Here is a 27,387-nt window from a genome sequence, read left to right as displayed (position 1 = left end):
GTTGTTCTTTTGGAATGTAACTTGAATGTAATTTTGAGTTGAATTTGAATTATAACTTGAGTTGAAGTTGTAACTTAAATAAAATTGAGTAAAATTGAATAAAGTTAAAACTTAAAAGAACGTGAACTTAAATAAAGTTAGAACTCGAGTTAGTATTTTTTTGAGTTTTTTAAACAAAAAAACATGCCCATCACCCAAATTTTTATGTGGGCTCTTTGCATCGGTGATCGGTTACGAACAAGCCCAAAACCATACGACATTGCAGAGCTGTAATGGCCGAAACCCCGCTCGCTGTAATGAAGGTTCCTCAGATAACAACCATAACAAACCCCTAAATTTAGACCTAATTAGCACAAATACAAGCCGCTAATCAGCAGAAACCTAATTAACCAAAAAAACAAAACCCATTTTCTTCTGCTTCAGAATGAGATTGGCGATCCTCAACAACTCGACGGTGACGCAGTTCATCGAAGACGAAGAAACCTTCGATGGCTGCATTGGGCAAAGCTTCGCGATGCTCGACGCCGACGGCGACGGAGCGCTGTCGCGCGAGGAGCTTCGCGTGGGGTTCGGTCGGGTTCTGCCGCTCGGATCCGTGTCGGACCCGCGGAAGGAGGTCGCCGACAATCTGTTCGACGAAATATTCCGGAGGTTCGATTCGGACCAGAACGGCGCGATCGATCGCCAGGAGTTCAAGTCGCTGTCGAAGGAAATGGTGCTCGCGATGGCGCGGGGGATTGGGGATTTGCCTGTTCAGCTCGCCATTGATCGCGATAGCTTTCTCATGAGGGCCGTTGAGCATGAATTGGAGAGAATCTGAACGGAATTTGGGGGAAGATTTATTGTACGATGAGTCTGATATCGAAAAGTGAAAGAATATTGTGGTTTTATGACTTGTTTTGTAATGGCCAAATTGGCATGATGAACAAGGTTTTGGAGTTGGAAAATCTTCTGTTTGATTTATTATACCGTTGAAGCATTCATCGTACACATTCCGTGGATATGTATTTTGTCCATGTCCTTTGTTTTTTCCTAGGCAATTTTCATGGAGATTTTAATTTTTACGCTTGCGTGCCTGTTTATGACTTTACATATTTACCTACGCAAGTACATTATACGATTATACGATATAGTACATAGGTGATAGATAGATGTTAGAACACTGACTAGCCCAGCCTTGGACGTTAATAAAGGGATGGGCTTACAATTTGGATCGCGATACGAAGATATAACTCGAAATTCACATAAAATTAGTGAGTTTAGGTTTATTATAAATGAGTTTAGGTAATAATCATGTTGACACGATTAACACGATTAATAAATAAGTTGAGTTATGATTGACCACTTAACGCGAAGTGATACGAATTAACACGATTAACTATATGTGTCATCTGTAATTTAATTATATATAATATAATATGAAAGTTTATATGACATATTAAAATACATAAGTAAAATTCATTTATTTTTCTTAAATAAAAAGATAAATTGACTAATAAACATATTAAGCATATCTTGACCGTGTTAAATAAGTCATTATTATATTAGTTATTTATTCAATATATTAATTTAAACGAGTTATGCCGGTTGACATGATTAACACGATTAATAAATATGTCGTGTTTAAGTTGATATTTTTGACATGTTTAATAAACAAGTCATATTTTGGTTGATATTTTTTGACACGATTAATAAACAAGTTAACACAAATACAACTCACTAACACAAATTACCATCCTTAGGTTCCCTTCCTTCAAATGTTCGTTGATAATCCTACCGCCTATGATTTCTTCGTACGAGAAGCGATTACTCTAACCCCACACAATATGCTAATAGTAACAATAATGATAAAGGGAACGTAATACTATGAATAATCCTACCAAATACGTAAGGCCCTATTTGGTACGTGACCGAATAGGACTAGAACATTAGGATTGGATTGGCTATGATTGTATGAGATTTTGTTAAATCCTAGGATTATTTATCCTAAGCTTAGTACATATCTGGTGTGCCAAACGAGGCCTAATGGTAACAATAAAGTTAAAGCGGACATAATACTATAAATATATAAGAACATCAACTGTAATCTTTAACTTTTGTAAAACTCTTTAGTTTTATTTAATTTTGATAGGTGTAATTTATTGACGAGACAATCTTTTAAACACTTTATGACTATAGTAAATGAAGGCCACGTATTGAAGAGTTGATATTAAAATTGAGATTATAATGGGTGTTTCTAACATTATTTTAATACTATACAGCAATGTGGTATAATTGTATATGAAAGAGTAGAGTTGGTGTTCACAGAATGTGGAACGGTGTTTGCACTTGCAATAAATAATCATAAAATGATTGAGGGTCTGTTTAATTCGTTGATTCGAGTTGAGATATAATTTTATGTGAGAATTTTTTTATTGTAATAAAAAAGTTAGATGTGACTGTTTTTTAGAGTTATTTATTGTAACAAAACTCAAATTTTAAATTCAAATCGGTAAAATAAAAGAGGAGTTAAGATTTGTTGGCAATGTGCTCAGTGAGCATGATCAAGCAACCCAAGAAACCTTTGTCTCTATAAAACGGCTGTAATTGTCAATTGTTAAAACTGTTGATATGATCTTCCCTTCCAAAGATTCATATTTCGCAAAGCATTGTTGCGGAAAATGAGCCTCTAGTTGCTTAAACTATTGGTAGTAACTTCGTGTTGTGAAAGGCTTATTGGCTACACTACACTGGTTATATTTCATGATAATATATATGGTGTATGGATTAAATTTTTCTGACATATGTGGACCGTTAAAAGGAAATGATCATGATGAAAATCAGCATCTGCCAGCATTTTCTCGAGATATTACGATATATTTACTTTTTGATAAATGAAAGAAGAAATGTAACATGTATTCTACCAACTTATTAACTTGTATGAAGGGAAAAGAAATGGGGGGAAAAAATGATTAGCCGTTGAAAATTCAGCCAAAAGACTAATCGGTTACTGTTATTATTTAAATGAAAAAAAAAAATTTATACGAACATGTCATGCTTTGTCATTTTTTATACATTCCATACACGGTTCCTTGTTGCTATCCCATTCCAACATTCACCAAATGACGTTAAAAAGGGTCTCTTCACGGCACCGTATCAGTTCATAAATTTAATTTTTATAACTTAAAAATTCAAAATTTATAAATTTTAACGTAAAATTTACAAATTATTATATATATTTTTTAAATTCACAAGTCTATCGTTAATTTACGAACTCTAATATAAGAGATGTTTAGTTAATAGATTAGAATCATGTTATTAGAATTATTTTTAATTTACGTGTATTTTTTATGAGAGAAAATACTATAGCGAACCACGAACTATAATTCAAATCAAAAAATAAATCTTTTACGTGTATTTTTTATGAGAGAAAATACTATAGTGAACCACGAACCATAATTCAAATCAAAAAATAAATCCCCCAACCAAACAACCCCTTAAAGTTTGAAAGTTTCAAGATGAAATTCATAAGTTATCATCGTATCTCCGATACGGTGTCGGAAAATTTTCTCCCTACACCATAAAAGTTTCCCTCTAAAAATACCCTTTGATGATTTTTTTCCCTGATGAATAGTAGTTCACATTTGAATTCATTCTCAAAATGAATTTCACTAGATGACAAACTGAATTAAGCTCTCAGCAAAAAAAACAAAAGTTGTTGGTCCACGCCTTTCCCGAAGGCCCCATCTCCAACCCCAAAGATGACACAAAAGAATTTTTTTTTTTTTTTTAAAAGGACTTCCCTTTTTAAAGCATAAAAAATCTAAAGTCACCTGTGATGTTAACCTACCTAGAACCCCCCAGTGCAGCACAGCTCACTCCCAATTAGAAGAAAGAGAGAGATGGAGATAGATTATTAGAAAAACACACTGTCAAAGGCGCAAATTGAGGAACCCCAACATGATTGAACTCTGCGTTTATAAGGCTTTACTTTACCCACTGGTGCTGATGATTATGACGATGAAATCTCTCTCTCTCTCTCTTGTTTTTTTTTTTCCTTAATAAACAAATAAAATAATACTAAAAAAACCCATCATTTAAGATCCAAAGGACCGCCTTTTCTCTCCCACACCACAATTCATCTCCAACCCCACTGCCCAAAATCCCCTGAAGCAACTCCCTCACCTCCACCATCAAACAACTCAAAGCCGATGAATTGAATTTCATACTAATTGAGATACTACTACTTTTGAGCAGTACTACTACAAAGTTACCAAAAAAATCATAAAAAAAAATGTTGGAAACAATGATCCCAGCATGTTTCAGCCAACCAAACACCCACACATCGCCCAGTAATTCTGAAGCTGCAGCGCCTCATCAAAACCTGATAACATCCATATACCAAACTCAGCTCTGCAACTCCCCAACATATCTAACTCTCACATGGTCCAAATCCCTCTTCTCCCACACTCTCACCATCTCCGCACCAGACTCTTTTTCCTTCACGGTTTCTCTCATTCCATCGACTTTCTCATTCTTCAGACCCAAACCCACCTCCAAATCCATCTACTTAACCCACCAGTATCACTACCGGAAGATCAAGCTCTTCTGGGACTTCACTCGCGCCGAGTTCGCAAACTCGGCTGAGCCTGAGTCCCGGTTCTACCTCGCCATCGCCTGCAACTCCAAGCTTCAGTTCTTCCTAGGAGACGACGGCCTTCTCGGCGAGTTGACTCAGCGATCCGGGTTGGCCGTCGACGACGGCGACGACGTACCAAAACCGACGCTGCTTTCGCGGCGAGAGCACGTGTTTGGACGCAGGAATTACGAGTCCCGGGCGGTGTTTTTGGGGTCCAAGCATGAGATCGGAATAGAGTGCAATGGCGGGACGTTGAAAGTCAGAGTCGACGGAGAGTTGAGCCTTGTGGTGAAGAGGCTGGCGTGGAAGTTCAGAGGGAACGAGAAGATCTTCGTTGGTGGGGTCGAAGTTGAGTTCTTTTGGGATGTTTTCAACTGGATTAACGGTAATAACGGCAACAATGCTAACGGAAATGGGCATGGAGTTTTTGTGTTCCAAGTCGGTGATGGCGGGGTTTGGCCGGAGATGGTGGGACCGGAGAAGAGGCTGTTGAGGAAGAGCTTGTCATCGCCGGTGGCCGGTAGTAATGGAAATAATTATCATTGTAGTAATAATAACAATACGACGTCGTCAATGCCGTCGTTTTTGAATACGATGTCGTATTCGCCTTCGTGCTCGAGTAGTGTTCTGCAATGGGCAGAGGAGAGCAGCGATGGAGGGTCGAGGAGTTCGTGTTCTTCGTCAACTAGGTCTTCTGGTAGTAATGGAGGGTTCTCTTTGTTGCTTTACGCTTGGAGAAAAGATTGAAAAAAAAAAAAACCAGGGTTCTCTTTGTTGCTTTACGCTTGGAGAAAAGATTGAAAAAAAAAAAAAACCAGAAAAAAAAAAGAGTCGTTTGAGATCATATATATGAGAGATTATAATTAGATTGTTTTTAGTAGTAATTCTTATATGACAAAATGGTGATTAATTCATTATTTTGAAAAACGATCGAGGTATTCTTTATTTTGTTGCTGGGCTGCAATATTTGCATGCTGTAAATTTATAATAATTTGACGAAATGCTTTTTGCAGTTCAAACATATATACTTTTTGCAGCTTCATCATTTGAGGATCAGAGGTTTCAATTTTAGTTTTACTACACATTTATTAATTAATCTATAGCTAGCGCGTTTCTTTTTTTAGTTTTGGAAATAAATAAATGAGGAGAAGAAAGTTTGTAAAATATGAACAACGAGTTTGCCCGATTAACGTGTTGGAACATATATTTGTTGTGCTTTTTTAGTGAGTGCCAACCTAAGGTGGGGTTCTTTTACAGCTTTTTTGATTTGGATATGAAGAATACCAGGGGCGCCCAAAACGACATCATGAGCTGGGCATTGTATTTGAATTAATCTTGTGAAATTTCGAATAAATTAACCACGGACAAAACTCTTTTTCTTTTGTTAATGTCGTTTTGATATATCTAACACGTTAATTAGCTAGTTTCAAAGGCACTTTGATAAAGTAATCAAAGAAGTTGTTGAAACTTAAAAGCGATCATGAATGACGACAACAGACAAGACTACATTGGTGAATCAAAATTTAATAGCTTAAATAGTTAATTCCTAATCTTTATGAACAAGAATAAATATATATATGATAAAATCTATCTAATATTTACATTTCCAACATCTGAAATATATTAAAAAAGAATCCATACGTATGTACGTAACAGCTCCTTTTTTTTTTTTTTTTTTTCTAATTTCTGGAATGATAGTAATAAGAATAAGTGATTAAACATTGCCTTTTCCTTCTATTACGTCCGCTTCCCATGAAAGAAATTAAAATGCATTCTTTTCTGAAGTGAGCTGCATGAATGATGAATCCAAAGATTAAATAAAGTGGGTAGCCTCCTTAAATCCAGTAGGGAAGTTGTTAATCTGAAAAAGTCACTTTTAACTATTTTCTTCAACTAATTTTTAATTAGCTATTTTCATGAACTAATTTGTAATTTTTGAACAAGTTTTGTCGTGTTGTCACTCCTGTGAAAACAACAAATTGGGAAAAAGAAAATACGACAGATTATGATTCTAAAGCGGCTGCAGCATGTAACACAATTATTGACTTTGTAGCAGTGTTTTGAAAGATTTCGTAACATTCGGGGTAAAGAAATATTTTCCCGAAACGTATAGAGTGTAATAACAATTTAGCCAATTAGCCTCGGCTTGTGAAAGTAGTTAAAACTACTCTGCTAAAGCACACAAGGTACTTGAAGGTCCGGAGACGTTTGGTTCATAGATCAAAATTATTTTTGATTTACGTGTATTTTTTATGAGAAAAAATATTATAATGAATCATAAATTGTGATTCAAATCCTGGTTTAAATCCTCCAACCAAATTCCAATGAATCCACACGAATAAATTTCAAATTCCATTCATAACTTAACCACCACGAGTCAGAGTCTTTAGTCTTTGCATATAAAACCCTGAAATCAAAGGCTTCTAGATTCATGTGACCACAATTCCTAATGACTTTGTACCAAAACTTATATAACAAAAAAGGAAAAACTAAAAAAAAAAAATGTTGCATTATTACAGCCATGCACGCTCGCACAGTTGTAACCACTCCAACCGCATAGGATTCCCTATAAACTATCACCTTATAATTAGACACATATATTCAAATAGGCTCTATAAGCCTTTCACATAAAAGCTTACACTTTCTGAACCAAACCCATAACCAGCTCTCATTACCCACTTTTTAGCTCCTCTTTTGTGCCCATCCTTGATGAATTTATATCCTTTCTATCATCATTACATGTGTATGCTTTCTTCTTTTTCACAATTATGGCAAATGAAATAAATATATGAATACGTTATTTTTTAAGGTCTTGTTTATTTTACCAATTTAAATTTTCAGTTATAGATTTTTACAGTTAAAAGTTCTCAGAAAATGTCACATCTAACTTTTTCTGTTACAGTTAAAAGCTCTCAGAAAATATCATATCTCAGCTCGAATTAAAAACTCGAATCCGCGAAGTGAACGAGGTTTAAGTCTCAATTCATTTCACTGATTCGAGTTTTCAATTTCTATTTTGTTACAGTTAAAAGCTCTCACAAATATAGTGAAAAACTCTAACATAAAATCATATCTCAATTCGAATTGAAAACTCGAATTTGCGAACTGAACGAGACTTAATATTTGGTAATGAAGCAAATAAGTAATATGGTACATACGTTGAACGACAAAAATGCGATGGAAAACACTATCTAAAGTCGCTCGACAAATGCTAATGGTTAGTGTTTGTTCTCTTTAATGACTTGTAAAGTCTACATTTGGCTGTTAACTAAACCATGTTTTGACTGTTTTAAGGAGACATCCAAATAACAACAAAAGTAAACGCGTCATTTAGGCTGGCAAGCTGTCGAGACTGTTCTTGTGTTTAATTATCCAATCTCCCTTAGATTTTTTTTTTTTTTTTTTTTTTTTTTTTTTTTAAATTCTTGTTTGCGAGGTCACAAACTTATTTTTATTTAATTCTGGCCAGTGGCCGGCAAACAATGATGACAGAGAAATTTCTGCATGAGATATGTCTTAACATATACTTACTTTTCTACGGCTGTTTTGAATTTTGACATTCCTATTTTATCACTCCAAAAGAACCTTTTGTTATTGCTATTGTATCCCTGACAACTAATATTGACATTTATTTGGGTTTGGGGCCCTTTCATTCATCAGGCCTTCCAAGACTAGGCGTGAATATCTGGCGAATTGCTTCAAGTGCAGAAACGCTCCAACTCTCAGCATGCCTGACAATCTGAGTATAACAGGCGACATGAATCAGTAGCTAATAACAACACTTTCACACCTTTAGTACAAGTACTATCCAAATTGCACAAGTCCAAAGCTTTTTATCTTACTCTAAACTCGTCATCTAATTCATAGACCGTACTTCCGTCGATGCAAATGAGAGGCCTCCATGGAAGTTTTAGGTATGTCCTGCATAGCAGACAAAGTTGATCGTTTGTTAAAAGGAATATAGCAGGCTCCAGTAGCACTATCCTAAGACCGAAGCAAAGAGGCAACATGAAACCAACTTTCGGGTTTCTGTGCAGTGGAAAAGTCCTGCTTTTCACAAAAATAAATATAGGCCAGAAGGAGAATTGAAACCTCCATTAGTGACTCAAAGCTCTTGGTCGTCCTAGTCTAACTACTTATACAGATCAACTTAGAAGCAATCTCCATATGCAATAGGGAAATGCTAACTTCTAGAATCTTGTTGCAGTAAAAGCAAAATAGAAAGTAGATGAAGTCAAGCACCTCAGTTTCCAAGTTGCCACCACAAAATTTGGTTCAGCGGTGATATCCTGCATAGGCAAGTGTTACGAGGCATTCGCAACGATATTGAACTTTTCAATGATGAGAAATTCATAAGTGGTCTAAACACGTATTTAACACAATGTGCAGCTCAAAGTCATGTTATGAGACTTCACTGATCCTCGTTAACTTTTTCGTCGGAACATTCATTCTTTCTTTCACTTTGTCTCAGACTACAGTTGATTTGAGGGGCTGCTAGAAAGGAAGCTGAATGGTAGGAAGATCTGGTTGCCTTGTATTTTTTATGTGAATGCAGGAGATCAACAACAGGGCAAAGCAAGCTAAGTGAAATCAGGTATCTTTAAACTCTATATGAGTAACTACTAACTAGATTTAGTTCCATTTGTTAAGATCAGGACCTAATCAAGCTGCTTCTTTGTTGTCTTGATAGCAAAGTGCTTAATTTGAAAGCATATCGTCTATTGACAATCTTAAATTCTAGTGCAATCGAAAGAGAATGAGTACCTTCTCAATTTTTTCCAATCCAACAGATGGAGAGTCAAAGAAAGGAACAAGCAATTTCAAGTTGCGTGAATACAATTCCTTACCTGAAAAGACCAGTAGAAGTTACTGAATTCCTCTTACATACAGAAGAATAAAGCCACTGTAACTCATCTTACCTCGAAATCGAATAGTTGGATCTTCAAAGATACAGTCCTCAGCATAAATTTCAGAGGAAAAAATCCCTATTCTCAACACAAGTATTAACCTCATATAAGATAATTAGGAATGAAAACTGCGCAGATATTGTAGAATTCAAAGATGGAAAAACGTACCTGTAACAAAATAAGCATTCTGATAATCAGATTTGAGTATCGTGATAACATCATCGACACTTGAAACTGAAAAATCGACTATCGTTTTCTTGGTCACTCTGTCCAATCAGCAAAACCAATACAATAACAGGCAAGCAACTTGCATACAAGAAATGCGTAATCAATAAACGTAACTTATGCAATAAATGAAATAATTATTGAGAAACAGACATCCTGATTCTACTAAACAATAAAGTCACAGAAGAAAAGAAAAGTAAGAACACACGAAATGTGAGAGCTACCTCCATCTTCAATAGCAGCAGAAGTTCACTATGACAAAGGAGATTGTAAAAGAGAATTGCACACCACTTAGAATCTTAAAAAATCCTAAAAACGGCCCCCTCTATTTAAAGAAGAAACTAGGATGACCCACGTGTTAGTTTTTGCATCAAAATAATAATTAGGCTCTACAAATTAATGATAATCTAGAATGCATTTTGCAGGAACTAAATTGAGAAAAGAGATACGCTCGTATACCATACAACCGAAGTATTCAAACTCGAAAAAGAAAGTATAAAAAAAAAAAAAAAATTCCCCGAAACTTGGAAGTATAAATCCCATTGAATCCCATCACAAAAATAACTGTAAGCATAAAAAAGGCAAATTAGTAAGGAAAGGAAAGGTAATGATGCCAAAAGCAAAAGGATATAAAACTGCATATCCGAAAACAGAAAACCAAGGCGAAAATGTGCAAGGTTCCTCTACTTAGCAAAATACGAGTAAAAATATGAATTAACTATAAACTACCTGGCAGTTTCGTTGAAGGAAGAAAAGAGCCTAAGAAGCTCAGTGACCCCACTAACCGCAATTCTCAAAACCTGAGGCGTCTCTCTTTTAATTTTATTATCCGGAGCTCCACATAAGCACCGGCTTCCATGCGCAATCTACAGAAAATCGAATTGAGAACCACATTCAGAAAAAAAAAAACAAAATAAAGTTGAGAATGAGCTAATGACGAAATTTAAGATCTCGTTCGATTTACGGATTTAAGTTTTCAATTCGAGTTAAGATGTGACATTTTCTTAGAGCTTTTCACTGTAATAAAAAAAGTTAGATGTGATATTTATTGAGAATTTTTTACTGTAAAAACTTAAAACTGAAAACTCAAATCGATGAAATGAACGAGGCCTAAGTTTGTTATTACCCTGGGCCTGTGTTGCAAGTGTAGCAAAGGAGCTTCTAGTTGTAGTTTTACGGCTCGTTAAGTTCGCTGATTCGAGTTTTTAATTTGAATTGATATGTGATTTTATGTGAAAATTTTTTATTATAATAAAAAAATTAAATGTAACTGTTTCAAATCGGTTAAATAAACGAAACTTGAGTATTCAACAAGGATAATCGTGCATTGTTAAGATTTTTATCACCTTTTATTCTTAATTTATAATATTTTTAATCAAATAATTATACTAATAAAAAAATATTTATTTAAAATAAAAAATAAAAATTCATACTTATCCAAACAAAAATTTTTCATTTTTTCATTCAAACAATCCCGACATTTGCTGTCCTGTAACTGCCATGTCATTACTCTTTTATCTTTTTCATATGAAACACTTTAATATGCCATTATTTCATCAGACGTGATTATAGTTAAATTTGGGCCGATAATAAGAAGCCCAATAACGTTCTACTTAGGCCCAATACATCTAATTCTGATGTTACAGTTACCGCAAACAAAGTTACAAGTTGCAACTTATCCGCAGCAATCTCAAGCTAAAAAGATTCCTCACACCAACCGACTTCTTTTACAGTTCCACTTCCACTACCTACACACTCACTCACTCAACTTCCGACTCCAAACCCGTTTACCTTCGCCGTCTCCGCCAACGCCGATGGCCGATTCCGCCGTAGCTCGTCCGCTGAAGATCATAACCGGCGCCGATTCGTTCGGCTGCGACCTCAAGGACGCCCTCGTCGCCCACCTCAAAACCCTCAACATCGAGGTCGAGGACCTTGGTACCTCCTCCTACTACTCCGTCGCCGCTGAGGTCGGCCGCCGAGTCTCATCCGCCGCCACTGACGCCAACAGCCATGCCGAGACACGCGGCCTCGTCGCCTGCGGTACTGGCGTAGGCGTCGGCATGATGGCGAACAAGTTCCCCGGCGTGTTCGCCGCTACTTGCCTCTCCACATCGGAAGCTCTTAACGCCCGCTCAATCAACAACTCCAACATCCTTGCAGTCTCCGGCATGTCCACGCCTCCTCAGTCCGCCATCGAAATTCTCGACACCTGGCTCAACACCCCCTTCAAGTCCCCCTGCCCCGCCTCGGGATCCAAGCCCTGGCCGGAGGAGATCGAGTCCTTCCTCGATAATTCCATGACCGAGATGCCGAAGATCGGCGGTCTAATCCCTAGCGAAGACTCGAAGTGCTCGATTTGCTGTTTGATTAAGAATCGGGAGCTTAATCCGATCGACATAATCCCCGGCGGATCGATGAAGATCGTGAGAGAGACTCCGACGTCGGCGTTCGTGAGGTTCAAGGCCGGGAGCGTGGAGCCGGCGCATCACCATACGTTCGGGCATGACCTGGTGGTGATCGAGGGGAAGAAGACGGTGTGGAACCTGAGCAAGAAGGAGAGGTTCGATCTGACTGTTGGGGATTACTTGTTCACGCCGGCTGGGGACGTGCATAGGGTTCAGTATCATGAGGAGACTGAATTTTTCATCAAGTGGGATGGCCATTGGGACATGTTCTTCGACGAGGATCTTGAGACGGCGAAGAAAGCTATTGAGAAGGAATCTGAGAACGGGCCTAAGTGAGAGAACAAGATAAAAAAAATGTGCTGAAAAGTTGGAAAAAAAGGTAGTGCTTTGCTTTGCGTTTCTCTGGTTTTGTGGAAGATGTTTGATGGTTGAGCATTATGTAATGGTTATACATTTGAATGGAAAAATGTGGTCTGAGTATCTGTAATGGACGACACGTACTATGGAGCAACTTTGTCTAATAAGAACACACTCTGTATAGTGTAATTGGCTTCTTAATGAGGGAAGGTAGTTTTTTTGCTCTCTGGTTTCACGGAAGACGTTTGTGGCTTGAGTATTTTGTAATGCTTTATAGGATATGAAAGGAAAAAATGTGATATGGGTTTCTGTAATGAGCAAGAATGTATCATTAAGCAACTTTGCTCAATAAAGTTGGCTTCTTTTTGTGGAAATGTAGTTTTAGTTATTATTATTTTTTTTATCTGGTTTTTGTGAAGGTGTGTGTGGATTGAGCATTTTGTGATGGTTTACGTGATATCAATGGAAAAGTACCATATGGGTCTCTGTAAAGACTGTAATGAACAATAATGTACTACCAAGCAACTTTGTCCATGAATAACTCACTTTGATGCTTATACTTTATAGAAATCTTATTTGTCCATGGATTGAACTTGGTGTTTATCTTTTATGGAAATCTTACGTTTCGTCCATTATCCATGCTTAATGGGGACTTTCCTTTTTCTTTTTCCTGAGAGTTCTGGAATGAACCTGGATTTGTATTACTATGGAACACAGAATTACATACAAAATAAACAAAATGTACGTTTTGCTGTAACCACCTAATCGTTATAATTTGAGGTGGTTTTGCTTAGTGCTCAGAAAATGGATGACATGATGGGGTTAAACAAGACTAAGCTCATCAGTAGTATTGGCTGCTTCTTCAAGTTGTTCATGAGAATCAATGGCGAGTTTTTTCCGGATACCTACCAACTCTTCCCCAGCATCACATATGTACGCAGAAGCTTGTCTGCCGGACAAAGTAGCACCTTCCATGCTGTCTATGTAGTCCTGTACCAGAGATAGAAGCATCTATAAGCGTTTCTTATTTTGCTGATAAAATTTCTCTTATATTAGTTGTAATGCTCAATAAACATTTTTCATTCATTTGTTGAGACCTTTTTAATCAAGGTAAATTACCTGTTTTGTATACGAGCCCGCAAGGAAGAAATTTTTTATCGGCGTCTTCTGGTCAGGCCTGAATGGATCTTTACCGGGGCCCTCCCGGTAAAGAGATTGCCCAATTTTGACAACTGATGACCAAATAACTTCTAACCCCTGGGCTGATGGAAATAAATCTAATACCTGCAGAAGGAGAGGGGGGGAAAATTTTAAATGAAGAAGAAATAGAAGAGTTTGTTGCAGACACGGGCCCTGTAGATCGTCTTTATTCTTCACAAATGAGAGGCAAAAGAAAAGTTCTTTTAGAAGGTAATAACCTGTTTCGCCACTCTTTCTATGATTTTATCATTTGTTAAGGGCATGTAAGGATCGCCTGGTGTCAGAACGCATCTGAAGCAAAAGCAAAGTCAGTGTTGGGAATTTAAAAAATAAAAGCAACGCGTTTTGCATGCATGATACATGATAACTTGACAGAGATGTTATGTCAAGGGCGGTTTTGGTTGGCATCATCTATACATAATTTAAACATCCAACTGATTTTTCATTCTTCATGACTCGATCATCGATACGTGAAATATTTTCCAACTGCAGGTTAAAATTTAGCCACCACAAGGTAAAATTGATCCATTGAAATACTTGAATTCCAGGAATTACTAATGACTCGTGACGACTGTTAATAATGGCGTTCTACTTACTGGAGGAGTGAACCTTGTCCCTCAATGTAGTAATCTTCTGGAGAGGCAAGTGCTAAATCGGCAAAGCAAGAAAAATCTGCATCTGGTGTGTAAAGAAGGTTATCCAGTCCCACAGCCTTCTTCAGTTGCCTACAAGCCAAAAAGAGTCGATAAATAAACGAAGCAACAGTGTCTTATTCAGTTATTCACGGGTCTTAGCATGAGTATCCAACATTGAGTTTGCCAATATCTTCAATAAATGTGAAAATCACCTTGACCGTTCTAGATCCTGCAATTCTGTGACCCATCCGTTATATCTGAGTTGCACTGTGACAACAGGAACTCCTACTAGCTCATAAATATTATTGAAAAATTGGGATTCCCTCCATTGTTGTGGAAGTAATCTCTTAATTCCTGGGACATCCAATGCTGCACCAAACAAACAGATTAAGACATTCTAGTTGCATGACATAGGGAACAATAATATTGACGGAAAGAAGAGAGAACAACAAACCTGCAACATAAGCATCAGCCTGAACGACTTTCTTGTTAGTGGCCTACGATGAAATAAAAGGAACGTGTTAGGCATTAACCCTTAAAGAAGAAGTCCAAACTCAGACGAAGACTGCAGGCCCGTGTCAAACCCAAGGTCAGATAATGTACCATAGGAAATGCCATCAAAGTACCCAATGAATCAAAGGAAACATAAAAATGTACCCTGGAAATGGCCAAGCCCGTGACATATGTTTCGCCGCAAGCAGACTTGTCGTAAAGTATCTCTCTACATCCCCACCTAAGATGAAACCTATCCAAGTAGAGCATGAAATTTTAACTGGTGAGCAATGCCCGATAAAGGAGAAAGCAATAACAATGGTGAAATCAGTATCCAATTATCCTAAAATATTACCTGCCCCCTCTATCAGTAATATACTTCTGAATTGGGCCACTCAAGTAAACATCTGGAGAACCCTTAAGCATGCGCAATAAGGAAGCCTCTGTCTTAGTTGCAAATAATGAGAATATGGTAAGCATGCAACGAGCACTGATATTATCACAATCTATAAATCCAAGTGCATATGCCACAGGATCCCACATTCTCTGTATACTCATGCGTGTGCCACCTTTGGACATGAACCAATCAGAGAAGCTAATCTGTGAGAAACACATAATAAAGTAAGATTTAGTACATAACTAATGCACAAACTAGCGAAGTGACAAAACCGGATGAACAAATTTACAGATAGGAGACAGGATCAAGAACTTGAATCCAGACAGGCAACGTATAGAAGTTCACAGCGATGAATGGAACTAGGAGTCTCAAAAAACAAAACAAATGGATATCTTACACTATCCAAATCTCTAATGTCCTTCATGGCACCATTTGGATCAACAAGAGCCTTGACAACTGGACTTAAGGCAAGAGCTACAGCATTTCTAGCTTTATCATAAGTCTGTATATATACAATATGAAGAAGAAAAAGTGTCAACATAATTCTCAAACAGCAAAGACACAATCACTAATTACTCTTGCTGTAAAGCAGTCTATACATTTAGCTGATTTGTAGCCAAAAATGCACGAATCCCATGTATTGGGGCCCCAACTGGAAACCGAAAATCAAGTTCTGCAAAATCAGGCAAGCAATTACAAAATAGTGTCAGACATGTGAAACCAAAGAGGAAGAGCTTGAAGAGAAAAAATAATTGACAACAATCAACAAGATAAAATTTGATCAACCAAGATCAAGCACCAGAACGTACCGCCTATTTCACCCCCTTTGTTGACAAAAGTGTGAGTATGCTCCTTTACAAGTAGATTTTGATCTGCTCCAACCTAAAGTTAAATGGAGATCCAACAAAATCTATTAAAGACCACATAAACGTTGTTAAATATGTGTTTAAAGGAAATTCGCAGAAAGTAAATTCCCTGCAACCCCAATAAAATTTTTTATTCACCTTTTTCATCAACCGAAAAAGATTGTTGTAGCAACCAAAGAAAACGTGCAGTCCCATTTCAATGTGATTTCCACGTTTATCAACAAAGGATCCTACTTTTCCACCAATAAAAGGCCTTGATTCATATATATCCACCTGAAGAAACCAAGCATAATCATTAATACTATCTTTAAAGGAACAAAGAAACTATCTTCTCTATAGTAGTCAAAAATCCAACTTTCTAGCTACTTCGATCTGGGGAAAACATAACCTAAGACTGAGAGGGGGTCATGTATGTCCAACTATAAAAACAAAAGATAATGCTTCAGAAATCATAAAGCAAATGAACCAAACCTCATGACCCTGATCCAAAAGCTCAACTGCAGTTGACATGCCGGCCAGCCCAGCACCAATAATCGCCACTTTCAGCTTGGGGCCCCGATAGTGTTCAGGTTCAGGTGGAAACAATCCCTTTGGAGCTGGTAAACCAATCATTTAGTCTACTATATCTAAGAGAGAAAAAAAAGGCTTTTAACAAGTTCGTCGCTCACTTAACTGCTAAACACCAAACACTCTGGATGCCAAACCAAAGTCGCAGTCTTGGCACAATCCTAAGATCAGGCATCCTTTTTTTATCTTTCAATGGCAAATTGGATAACAAATTCAGACACATTCCATCGTATGCTATTGGATAAAAAAACCCCGGAAATTTAAGTTCTAACCAAACCATTTCCAACACTTTCTGTTTAAGCAGATGTTCTAAGCTGAAAGTCAGTCTGTAGTGCAGAAGTTGCAACAAACTTTTGGGAATAACAAACAACAAAAGTTTTATGAAACATGAACTGATGAGCTTTATCTATCAAAAGAATCCAAATTTCAACCAAAATTTAGTAAAAACAAAAATACCCATTAACCAGAAAAGGTTAACTTTCAACACTGGCAGAGAAAATAATGGACTTTTAGGATTACCATTCACACTCATGTCAGAAACATTCCCGTCCAAAGAGGAGCGAACCGATAAGGACCTGTGACTCCTAGCCGAGTTCGCAGAAGAGCGAGAGGACAACAACAACCCAGCAGTCTCCAACCGGTTCCCGGTGACGAAGGCCGTCGGAAAAAGAACCAAAGAAGCCATGATGGAAGCCGCGAAATTTCAACCAAGCTTTTCCTCTCACTTTCTTTGTGTCTTTTCCGTAAAGAACATCGGGGCTCTGTAAAAAGAGGAAAGGGGAGTTGAAATGAAGAGATTTTATAAAGGCCACAAAGAGAAGAAGAGACAGGGGGGTATCTGAGGCTGAGAAGATGCTGGGGTTGAGAATTTGGCAGGTAATTGAGTTGGGTTTGAGTGAAGTTTTTGGACTGCTTTTGAAGTTAATTAATATTTAATGCGAATTTAGAGGCACTTTTTGGACGGTTTTATATATGAAGTCATGAACTTACGTGCACTAAGGAGAGAGCAGGAAAGAAAGTGGCGACTCCTCTGACCATAATGCGCCACCACCAAGTCCAACACCAAAAACTGAGGGTATGTTTGGTGGTGTTTGTAGAGTTCAAAATTAATTTTTTAGTCATTCACAGTTAAAATTTATGACTTAGTTTGGTAGTGTTGTAAATTTAAAAAAAATTACTTTTAACTGTACTGAAAGAAGAAACAGTTGTTACAAGAAACAGTTGAGTGTTTAGTAAACTGTAATTATACTAGCTGTGCTGATTCTAAAATCAGTATAATAGCGTTTGATAAATTTTGAAATTAAATTGTTATGGGTATGTAAAATGATCAAAATAGACATAATATGAAACTTAAATATGTATAATTATTTTTGGTATTTAAAAATACTTGTTAAACTTAAAAAAAAATTCTATGATTCTGAGTTTTCTAACAATAAATTTATGATAATTAATTTTTTTTTTTTCATTTCTTCATTCACAATATAGTTACAACTAAAAAAAACATTAATGAGTAACGAACATATACAACAAAAATGTACATTCCAAATCTATACAAGTATCAATTTACACAGTGTACTACTATCCTCTATACAAGAAATTCTCTAGACGATGTTAAAAGGCCATCAAAGAATTGATAGAACATTCAAATTATTGTTATATTTACACATACTGAAAAGATGAAGCAACAGTAAAAAAAAAAAACTACAACGTTAGAAAAAACCCCACTTATGGCACATGGCAAGGACAATTCCAAATGACATTTTGAAATTTAAGAGAGTGGGGAAAGACTAATTGTAATGTTTTGACTTTACACACAAAAGGGAAAAAAATGACTTCATCTGATGAGAATGCAACTTGTTGGCGATCCCTCTAAACCAAGCAGCTTCAAGGGTAAGCAATGGAGAGAATATATTCCAACTTAGATGCCGTCGAGCTTTAGACCTTTAACCAGAATGATGTCCTGAGGCATAGAACACAACATTATTCTCACTAAGAACATCCAAAATTGACTGTTTACTGGTTCAAATCAGCACTGCCAAGCGTTCTTTGGAGAGCAACATTAAGTATGATATTACCATAAACGTCACAGCAATTTTATCAATCATATCTGACTTAAACCAAAATTGGCACAGGAAAAAGGAGAGAAGAATTAGCAGGCTTGCAAATGAATGTTTAAGATTATTATGTTTATGAAATTGTTATATTATATTAATCCTAAGTCTAAGAGGCTAGCAAAATAAAACGTTGCTAAATAGCTTATTCTTAAATGTTGGAAAATTCAAATCTGCATGGCGTACTGCTGAAAAAAAAGTACTATGCACACAACAACAAATTATGTGAGAGTTCTGATGTTCAAATACATATGTAATAACGTTACAACGCAACATCATGAAGAAATATTTGTGTTTCAAGACACAACAATTCAAATTCCTCCTGTGATATTCAACAGAGACAAATGAGATTCAGCTTTTTAGCTAATTGAATTAATTTTATCCCAGCATATTATATAGTGTATAAGCAACACTATTCCTGAAAACAAAAAAAAAATTATGCTACATTCTTAAGTCCATACATGACACATTCAAATTTGAAACCAATAGAATTGAGCAGAGCTAAATTAATACAAGTTAAGAAAACTTATAATATTTTTGCAATAAATAAAACATTGTTTTTCTAAACAATGAAAGAACTCTATAGTTCAAACTTTTTTAAAAAATAAATAAATAAGAAACAGAGAGGTTTATTGAAAAATAAAAAGTGATTAAAATGTACAACCAAAGAAGGACAATGCGTTCACACAAACAGCGTAAAAAATAAAAAATAAAAAACTGGTGGTCGAATGAGCAACAGACCACAGACAGTCGAAAACTTTTAAAAGACCACCTCTAGATACCAAAAATCTAATAAAAACAGCCTCATTCTACTCAAAATGCCTTTCAACGACCATTACTTTTATCTTGCAACATTCTCCTCTTCATCATTTCTATACTCTTAAAAGAGCTTATAAGGGAAATCCCTTACAATCCTTCTACACCTACAAGACAACCCTTCCGCCATCCGAGTACTTCAAGACCTCTTTTTTAGGGAGAAGTTTGGTTAGTTAGTTAGTGATAGAAAGAATAAAACTTGGAGGGGGGCTCAGTGGGAGGGCATAGACCAATTTCTCTGAGTTTTCTGCATCTAGATGAGCATTAGCTCTAAGGAGCACTTGAAAACCACATATCCTTGTATTTTCCTTGCTATTTTACTTAATAGAAAACTATTCAGAATCTTTTGTTCGATCTATATTCCCTGTTCTTGCTACTTTCTGATTAGTATTGAGACCAGATCCTATCAAACTTTCACTATTCTTTCCAACCAACTTAAATCGGCTGTCAAACAAACATCCTTTAACCAATATAGCTAAAGCATTAATCTCCCATTCTGAATAACCAGCAAGTTTGTAAAGATTCATAACGCAACAGTATAATCACATTGTCACAAAAACTAGGAATTAACTACTTTTATAGGACTAGAACAACTTCAATTTCATATTGTTACAAATAGCAATATTTGTACACATATCGTACAAATTGCAATTTTTGTATTCATGTTGCACAACAGAAATTGCAAATTGTTGTGAGTCAAAGAACTCTAAAAACCAAAAAATAGTAGGACAAAAAATCAGAACCAAATCCAGAGAAACTAATCAATTGAGTACTTACAGAGGTGATAGATCTGACGAGGTAGAGAACGGAGCGCAGTCGGAGGAGGAGACCCAGCGAACAGGGACACCGGCAAACCTACAACCGCACAGAGGATAAATCAAAACGAGCACAGATAAGCGAACAGAGAGAAAGACCATCGGAGAACGACAAGAGAGAATAGAGAGTGCTTCGGACCGAGCCAGAGAAAAGAGAGGACGGAGAGGAGAAGAGAGAAGATGAGTCTGAAAAATGTGATTATACAGGTGGTAAATTTAAGATTTCATTGGGGTAAAATTGGAAATAAGAAAGTTTCATTAACCTACCTTCCTTGATTCCCACATAAGTTGAAATCAGAATCAGCCTAAAACTGATTCTGATTTCAGCTTAGATTGTTTAGAAATTCTTTAAAAATCTATTATTTTACTTTTTATCAAACAGCTTTGATAGTTTCTGCTATTTCAATAAGTATTTTTTCTCTCCGAGAATTAATACTAAATCCACCCTATGTTTAATAAAAACTATAAAAAGTGATTATTAAATAATTTTTAAAAAATTTATAATTAAAATTAAAAATAATTTTAATTTTTAAATTATGCGGTAACTATCTTAAAATATAATTAATAAAATCTTCATAAATCTTATAATAGTTTTAGAATCAATACTTATATAATTATAATTTATTAAATATTTAATTATTTTTTATAACAGTTATTTTTTTCAGTATAATTAACAATAATTTTTTTAAAACCTATAGCACTATCAAACCGACCCTAAAACATGACACTAGGAGAAGTCCTCTCTACTCGTATCCTTTTACTATTTCTAATTTGACACCCGAGAAGTATTGTGGCTTAAAAAAATTTTAAAAGAATGGGTAATTTCAGTATTAGATAAATTAAAGCAAATGACCGTGAATTAAAAAAAATGACTATTTTAAACTTCTGATAAGTAAGATAAATGACCTTTTTTTTTAATTTTCTAATACACGAGTTTTCAAATTGAGCTGTATTATACACCTTCGCATAACTGTGGCTCCGTACTCACGAGAAGTGGGCCTCACATGAGCCCCGCAAAGGGATAGGGCCCACTCCTTGTAAAGACAGAGCCGTTCGGCACTTTTTTCTTTAAAATTATCTGATATTATGTTATAATTATTAAAATTTCACACTATAAATATGTTTTTTCAAAGAATAAAAGTTATTATCATCATTAAAATTAATAACACAAAACTTCAACCAACCCTCCGAAGGACTTCGTTCGGATACAACCATAAATATCCCGACTCACGCCAAGATCCTTCAAATATAAGTCGTAACTCGTAAACCAAAAAAAAAAAGTGTTTCATATTATTCTTAAAAAAATGTTCATTATCCAACGATATCCTTCAACAATAATATGATTTGATCACAAGTTAACTTTAATCGTATGTTGTCACTAGATGGAAGACGAGTATAACGCCAAATTGAAACCGTCTCTTAATTATTAAAAAGAATAAGGTCTGAAAGTGATATAAATATTTAAAAAATATCGCAAATAAACGTCATTTTTGCTTGTTACTCACGATTAATAGTTGAGTAAACATTCATATTTGACAATTGGATAGTTGTGAATATGTATACTTATTTTTTTCTATTACAAATTTTCATATCGACTCTCCTCAATATATCTCAAAATTTCTCTCTATTTTATTTAAAATCATTGAATAGAATTCAACTGGAGCCAAAAGTTTATTCATGTTGTGTGAATGTTTTAGGGTGAGAGGGAAGAATAAAAATTAATAAGTCAAGATTTATAAATTGTTATTAAATAAGCCTTTAAACACTAAATTCATACATACACTAACTTAAAATTCCAAAAGTACCCCCACTTGAACACAAAATTTTATACCATAACACTTATTCTTAAATACAAGAATTTATTATTATCAAAAAATATTTGTATCCAGGGTCTTATTACAAAATTTAAAATAGTCCCCAGAGTTTTAAAAACTCTAGAATTGCCCCAAATTAAAATTCTAAATCAGCCCTAATTTCAAAACATCATATCTATAAAAGTTATCACCGCCACTAAAGTGCCACCGTGCCGAAGAAGAGAGGACAAGAGAGGTGGCGACATAGTTTGACAACTAGCCCACACGCCGACGTCCGTTGCTAGAGAGGGGGCTTAGAGGTCGACAATGATAGTTGCGATGTGAAGTTCGATATCCTTCTCATCGTCGGTGTCCATTGTGATAGTACGACTCGCGAGGATCCTCGCCATTGCTTGCTTCTGACAACGATGAACATGTGTTTCTTCTCTTGAAGAACTTGGGGAGAGTTTTAGTGAGCTCGCAACTTGAAAAGTTCTTCAATGGTTTAGTGATCTCCCAAGTGCTTTGGTGTCTTCAACAACTATCCTCCATCAACGATGAGAAGAGACATAAGGATGGCAGAGAGAGACTAGCTATAAGAGAGAAAGATAAAAGATAAAAAAAAAATGACACGAACATAGAGATAAAAGATTTAAAGAAAAAACCTTTGTGAGAGTAAAACTTGAGAAATAAAATATTTAAAACTACAAATGGTCTATTAATTACTAATTATTGGTAAATATACTATTTAATTCTATAGATTTAAAAGTTTGACCTATTTCTACAATTTCCCAATGTCTTATGTACAAGATGGAGACGCCTTAATATGTTAGTGCTTATGATGTGGGAGCAAAGAAGCATAAAAGTTTTACGGTAATGAAACTCAAAACAAAATGATGATATATAGAATAGCCTAATATGATATCAGGATGTGCTTATTGAGAATTGTGTTGTGGTGAGGACGTCTCTTTCTATTATTTTAGGGTTTGAAATTCCATAGTTATAAAGTATAGTTCAGGCTCTTACTTCTTGGTGGTCTCTTTAGAATTGTCTAATGGTTTAAGGGAATGAAGACATGAAGTACACCACCTAATATATTTTTCTTGAGGAAAAAGAAAAAAAAAATAATTTTTTTTTTTTTTTTTTTCAAAACATGCCTACAATACATACAACATATTTACCAAAATTGAGAATAATAAAACTCCTGATACATGTTGTTTTGCTAATACTTAATTGTTCACTATATAGTTGCGTATAATTACATGACATACGTTTATCTTTTTTGACAGTGATGGATTCAGGATTTACTGGTAGGGGTATTTTTTATCAAGATTATACTAACATGTATATAAATTTAATAAAATTGAATATTTTATTTTTTAAAATTTAAATGGTTGGTCTATTAAAATGTAGAGAACTATTAATTTAAGGGAGGTCAAGTATAATTTATACACATATCTACTATATAAAAATTTAAACCACCATATTAAATAAATAAATAAATAAACTAGGGGGCCATGCCCTGTCTCCGTCACTGTTCTCTAAAGACTGTATTATAACACTCTTTGCATAAAAAAAAAAGAAGGTTACACTAGTAATTTGCTTTAAAAATATATTAAATTAGGATACCTAGCAACATGAGGTTATTGATTCTTATTAATGTTTTTCTTTATAATCTAAAAAAAAAGTCCATTTTTCTTATTTTAATCTATCCCTAACAAGTACATTATTGGTTAATTATCATAATCAGTAAAAACACCAAATTTATTATTTCTATCTATCTATATTTTCTTATTGTTTCTCTCTCTAACATACTAGACGTCAACGCAACTTTTCCACTGCATTGCTTGATTAGTAAATCAGTGGATTACTTTTCACATAACAACTAAACTGGAAATTTATGGTAATTTTTATTTTTTGATAAATTACAGCAGACAGGCCATTTTTAAAAAATATGCCTGATAAATTTGAAATTTATGTTATAAATTTGTTTCATTTACATTATATATGTTGTTTGTCGTGAAATTTAAAAATATGTTGTTTACCGTGAATATCTTCAGAAAAATACTACTCAGATCTTTCTTCCATTTTTTTTTTTTTTTTTTTTTTTAACAACGGACAAATGTTGAGTGTTACTTTCAACTTTCCAAAAAAACAAACAAAACAAAACGAAATCAGTGTACCGATGGTTTATTTTATGGCTAATGAGTATAACATTGGTTAACTATTTTTCAACATCCTTTTCATCTATCCTCCCTTCCTTTCTCTACAATTCTTTACATTCATTTTCGAGAAAACGAGACAAATACTCTTTAAAATTATATGAGTCAAGATTTCTATCATTTATTATTGATTAATAACATTTTGAGTGAAATAATTACACTAATAAAAAGTTATTAATTAATAATGAAAATAAAAATTTAGATCTATACACTTGGCATTGCGTCGAAGAAGGTATCGTGATCTTGCCTCGCATAGCCAGCAACCTCTATATCCGGTACGTGATCAGACATGTTGATAGTGTTTTTAGATTTATTTGGTCGGTTAGTTCTTTATTTTTAAAACAAAAAAAAAATGTTACAAGTGGTAAATTTGAAATTAAAACATAAAATAAACTAGTGGCAGTTTTTAATCCCACTCTAAAGAAGTGTTTGTCTTTACACTTAAATTTTAAAATACACGCCTAATTTACACGGAAACATACATATTATTATTATTATTATTATTATTATTATCAATGCGCATGCTAATTTTCAATTTTTTTGAATAAGACACAGAAAGGTTAACACTTAACATAATTACTTTTATTAATAATTTTTTATGGATAATTACTTTTATTAATAATTGTGACTTTATTGTATTTATTTTCACATTAAAAGTCTCCTGATTTAGTATTGAGTAACTTTTTTTTTTTTTTGTTTTTGCTTGAAATGGTATTGAGTAACTTACCTAAACCAATTACAAAATCAAAATTTAAATAAAGAGGTTAACTTTCCTTAATATGATAGATGAATAGGCAAAAAAAAAAAAAATTTTAAATAAAAACACACAAGAGGGATGTTGTTTTTGCAGGCCCAATAAGCCTAAGTGCGACAAGCGGGCTAAATTTTGGGCTGTAACATATGCTAGCTAACAGAATAAAATGGATCTTATTTTTAATAAATATGTAATTATTTAATTAAAAATGTTATAAATTAAAAATAAAAAGTAAAAATCCAACTCAATTTTAACTAATCAGATTGTGCATTCGTACTAGAGCTTACATAAAGTTAAGAAAATATAATGATATAACAAAGAATCAAATTGTACTTTTACTGGAGAATTCTCATAATTTTTTATTTTTTGAAAAATACAGATTAGAATTTGGACATACACGCAGAATATAGCATACAGCTGGCTTCATTCTATTTTGTTTATTTGTTTAGCGCGTGAAGTAAACGCGCGAAGACGTTACCCCCATTTGCTTTGTTATGAATTTCTTTTCATTTTGTAATGGGAATATTGGTTTAAAAGCCAAATAAAGCGAAACCCAATGCTTAATTATACATTTTTTATTTGTTTTTTTGCTCAACCACTCTTTAGAATAAAATCCCATCTCCACAAAAACATCAAAATTTCGTTCATTTCACAGATTTAAATTTTTAATTCTAAGGTTTTACAGTAAAAAGCTCTCAGAAAATATCACATTTAACTTTTTCTGCTACAGTAAAAAGTTATCAGAAAATGTCACATCTCAACTCGAATTAAAAACTCGAATCCACGAAGTAAACGAGGTCTCATCATCACAGATTCTGAAGGGACAAACAGAGAGCCTAATATCTCTCTCCTGTAGATTTTTAGAGAGAGAAAGAGAGATACGATGGGTTGGCAATGAGAACGACTTGGGTTTGGCCAGGATTGGGGTCTCTTTATGGTCAATTGACATTTATGTGTCTGTCACTACCGTAACAAAGTGCAAAATCTCTTGGGATTTTTCACACACAAAGAATTAGGTATTTTGTGATTGATACTTAACCATGAAAACGAAAGATTAAGAAATACAACTCAGAGTTAAACAAAAAGGAATGATATTCTTCAGTCTCGTTGTACTTCTTCTTGTGTAAGATTTTTTTGATGTAAGTTAAAATGCAGGTGAATTAAAATATCATATCACATAATGAAAGTCATAATAATTAATTAACGCGGTATGACTTTATTAGGGAGACAGAAAAAGAAACACCAAATATAAGTTCAATCTTTTTTTTTTTTTCGTATTTACTCCTTAAATTGTAATTGAATTGGTAAGTTGACTCGACTTCTAATTGTAGTAAATTAACCGAAAATTTAAAATAATATTTTATTGTGTACTAAATTTATGACTGATGAGTGATGTCAAAGTTTGAAAAGATAATTTTCATCTGCGTAATACGATATGTCCAAATTTTAAATATCTCCTCCAACATAACATGTAAGAAGGTGTTTCCGTTCAAATTATAACATTGTCATTAATTTGGGAGCATGTGTAATAATCTATTAAATTCAATAAATAGTTTACCAAATCTAATGTTTAGAGAACTCTTAAACTATTTTTTTTAATCTATAGGAAGAAAGGGTTATTTCAATTGTTAAATTAAATTTTCAAACTGTTTTTATTTACATATCAAAACCTTAAAAAATTAATCCAACAATTAACATAAAATTTCTATTAATAAAATAAAATAACAGTTTTCACTATAAAAGTTCTAAAAACTTAAAATAATTTTGACAAACTAAGAAAAAAGATATTTTTTATTAAAATTAACAAGAATAAACTGTATTCTTTACTTTTAATTGTCAGATTTATATAAAAAATTATTTATTTTACATGTTTTTTTAATTTAATGTGATTTTAATATTTTTAACTAATTAGAGAGTTCATATAGAGAAAATCTAAAAAAAAAGGTTAAAAGTTGTCAATTATGAATAATCGGGAAGTAAATGTGCCAAATTCTTTTACGTTTAATTGATACAAAGACCAATTAAAATTTAGAATGTGAGATTGCTCAAAAAAAAAAAAAAAAAAAAAAAAGAACGTGAGAGCCATCGTGCTCGCACTTCATGGGCACGTCTCTGAGGGGAGAGAATCACCGGTCAGGACCCACTTCTCAAAAACCGTTTCTTTTTCTCTTCCCTCATTCTCGTTAATTTTGGTTCTCTTTCCC

The 27,387-nt window shown here is 34.4% G+C and overlaps 6 protein-coding genes and 1 long non-coding RNA gene across 7 annotated transcripts in view; 4 read left to right on the top strand and 3 right to left on the bottom strand.

Moving 5' to 3' along the window:
• Positions 1–424: 424 nt before the first annotated feature.
• LOC21389613 lies at positions 425–820 on the top strand. The gene has a single exon (XM_010091965.1). It carries the CDS (start codon positions 425–427, stop codon positions 818–820), a length of 396 nt encoding a protein of 131 aa, XP_010090267.1.
• A 3,465-nt stretch (positions 821–4,285) lies between these two features.
• LOC21389612 lies at positions 4,286–5,365 on the top strand. Its single transcript, XM_010091964.2, has one exon. The coding sequence runs from the start codon at positions 4,286–4,288 to the stop codon at positions 5,363–5,365; it is 1,080 nt and encodes a 359-aa protein (XP_010090266.2).
• Positions 5,366–8,059: 2,694 nt separating this feature from the next.
• LOC21389611 lies at positions 8,060–10,609 on the bottom strand. Its single transcript, XM_024161548.1, has 8 exons — positions 10,600–10,609; positions 10,480–10,509; positions 9,694–9,771; positions 9,538–9,603; positions 9,383–9,465; positions 8,861–8,907; positions 8,461–8,539; positions 8,060–8,357 (listed from the first exon to the last, which is right to left on the bottom strand). The coding sequence occupies exons 1-8, from the start codon at positions 10,607–10,609 to the stop codon at positions 8,268–8,270; spliced, it is 483 nt and encodes a 160-aa protein (XP_024017316.1). The 3' UTR covers positions 8,060–8,267.
• Positions 10,610–11,425: 816 nt separating this feature from the next.
• On the top strand, positions 11,426–12,917 carry LOC21389610 (DNA damage-repair/toleration protein DRT102). The gene has a single exon (XM_010091962.2). It carries the CDS (start codon positions 11,565–11,567, stop codon positions 12,492–12,494), a length of 930 nt encoding a protein of 309 aa, XP_010090264.1. The 5' UTR covers positions 11,426–11,564; the 3' UTR covers positions 12,495–12,917.
• A 275-nt stretch (positions 12,918–13,192) lies between these two features.
• LOC21389609 (zeta-carotene desaturase, chloroplastic/chromoplastic) lies at positions 13,193–17,710 on the bottom strand. The gene is made up of 14 exons (XM_010091961.2): positions 17,192–17,710; positions 16,577–16,701; positions 16,244–16,378; positions 16,049–16,121; positions 15,839–15,912; positions 15,637–15,741; positions 15,198–15,442; positions 15,008–15,095; positions 14,805–14,847; positions 14,563–14,719; positions 14,312–14,440; positions 13,934–14,006; positions 13,635–13,799; positions 13,193–13,505 (listed from the first exon to the last, which is right to left on the bottom strand). Exons 1-14 carry the CDS (start codon positions 17,355–17,357, stop codon positions 13,338–13,340), a joined length of 1,746 nt encoding a protein of 581 aa, XP_010090263.1. The 5' UTR covers positions 17,358–17,710; the 3' UTR covers positions 13,193–13,337.
• A 650-nt stretch (positions 17,711–18,360) lies between these two features.
• LOC112090386 lies at positions 18,361–20,587 on the bottom strand. Its single transcript, XR_002901630.1, has 3 exons — positions 20,554–20,587; positions 20,377–20,454; positions 18,361–18,632 (listed from the first exon to the last, which is right to left on the bottom strand). It is a non-coding gene; the product is annotated as an uncharacterized LOC112090386 (long non-coding RNA).
• A 6,699-nt stretch (positions 20,588–27,286) lies between these two features.
• LOC21389608 overlaps positions 27,287–27,387 on the top strand; it is a 2,278-nt gene continuing 2,177 nt past the window's right edge. Inside the window, exon 1 of the mRNA XM_024161559.1 lies at positions 27,287–27,315. The gene's annotated coding sequence lies outside the window, so the exon portion shown is untranslated. The remainder of the gene's footprint in view (positions 27,316–27,387) is intronic.

Source organism: Morus notabilis, unplaced genomic scaffold (genome assembly GCF_000414095.1).
Source record: "Morus notabilis unplaced genomic scaffold, ASM41409v2 Scaffold2202, whole genome shotgun sequence".
NCBI classification, from domain to species: Eukaryota; Viridiplantae; Streptophyta; class Magnoliopsida; order Rosales; family Moraceae; genus Morus; species Morus notabilis.
Note: the sequence above shows the minus strand (reverse complement) of the source record. Positions and strands in the feature narration are given on the sequence as shown.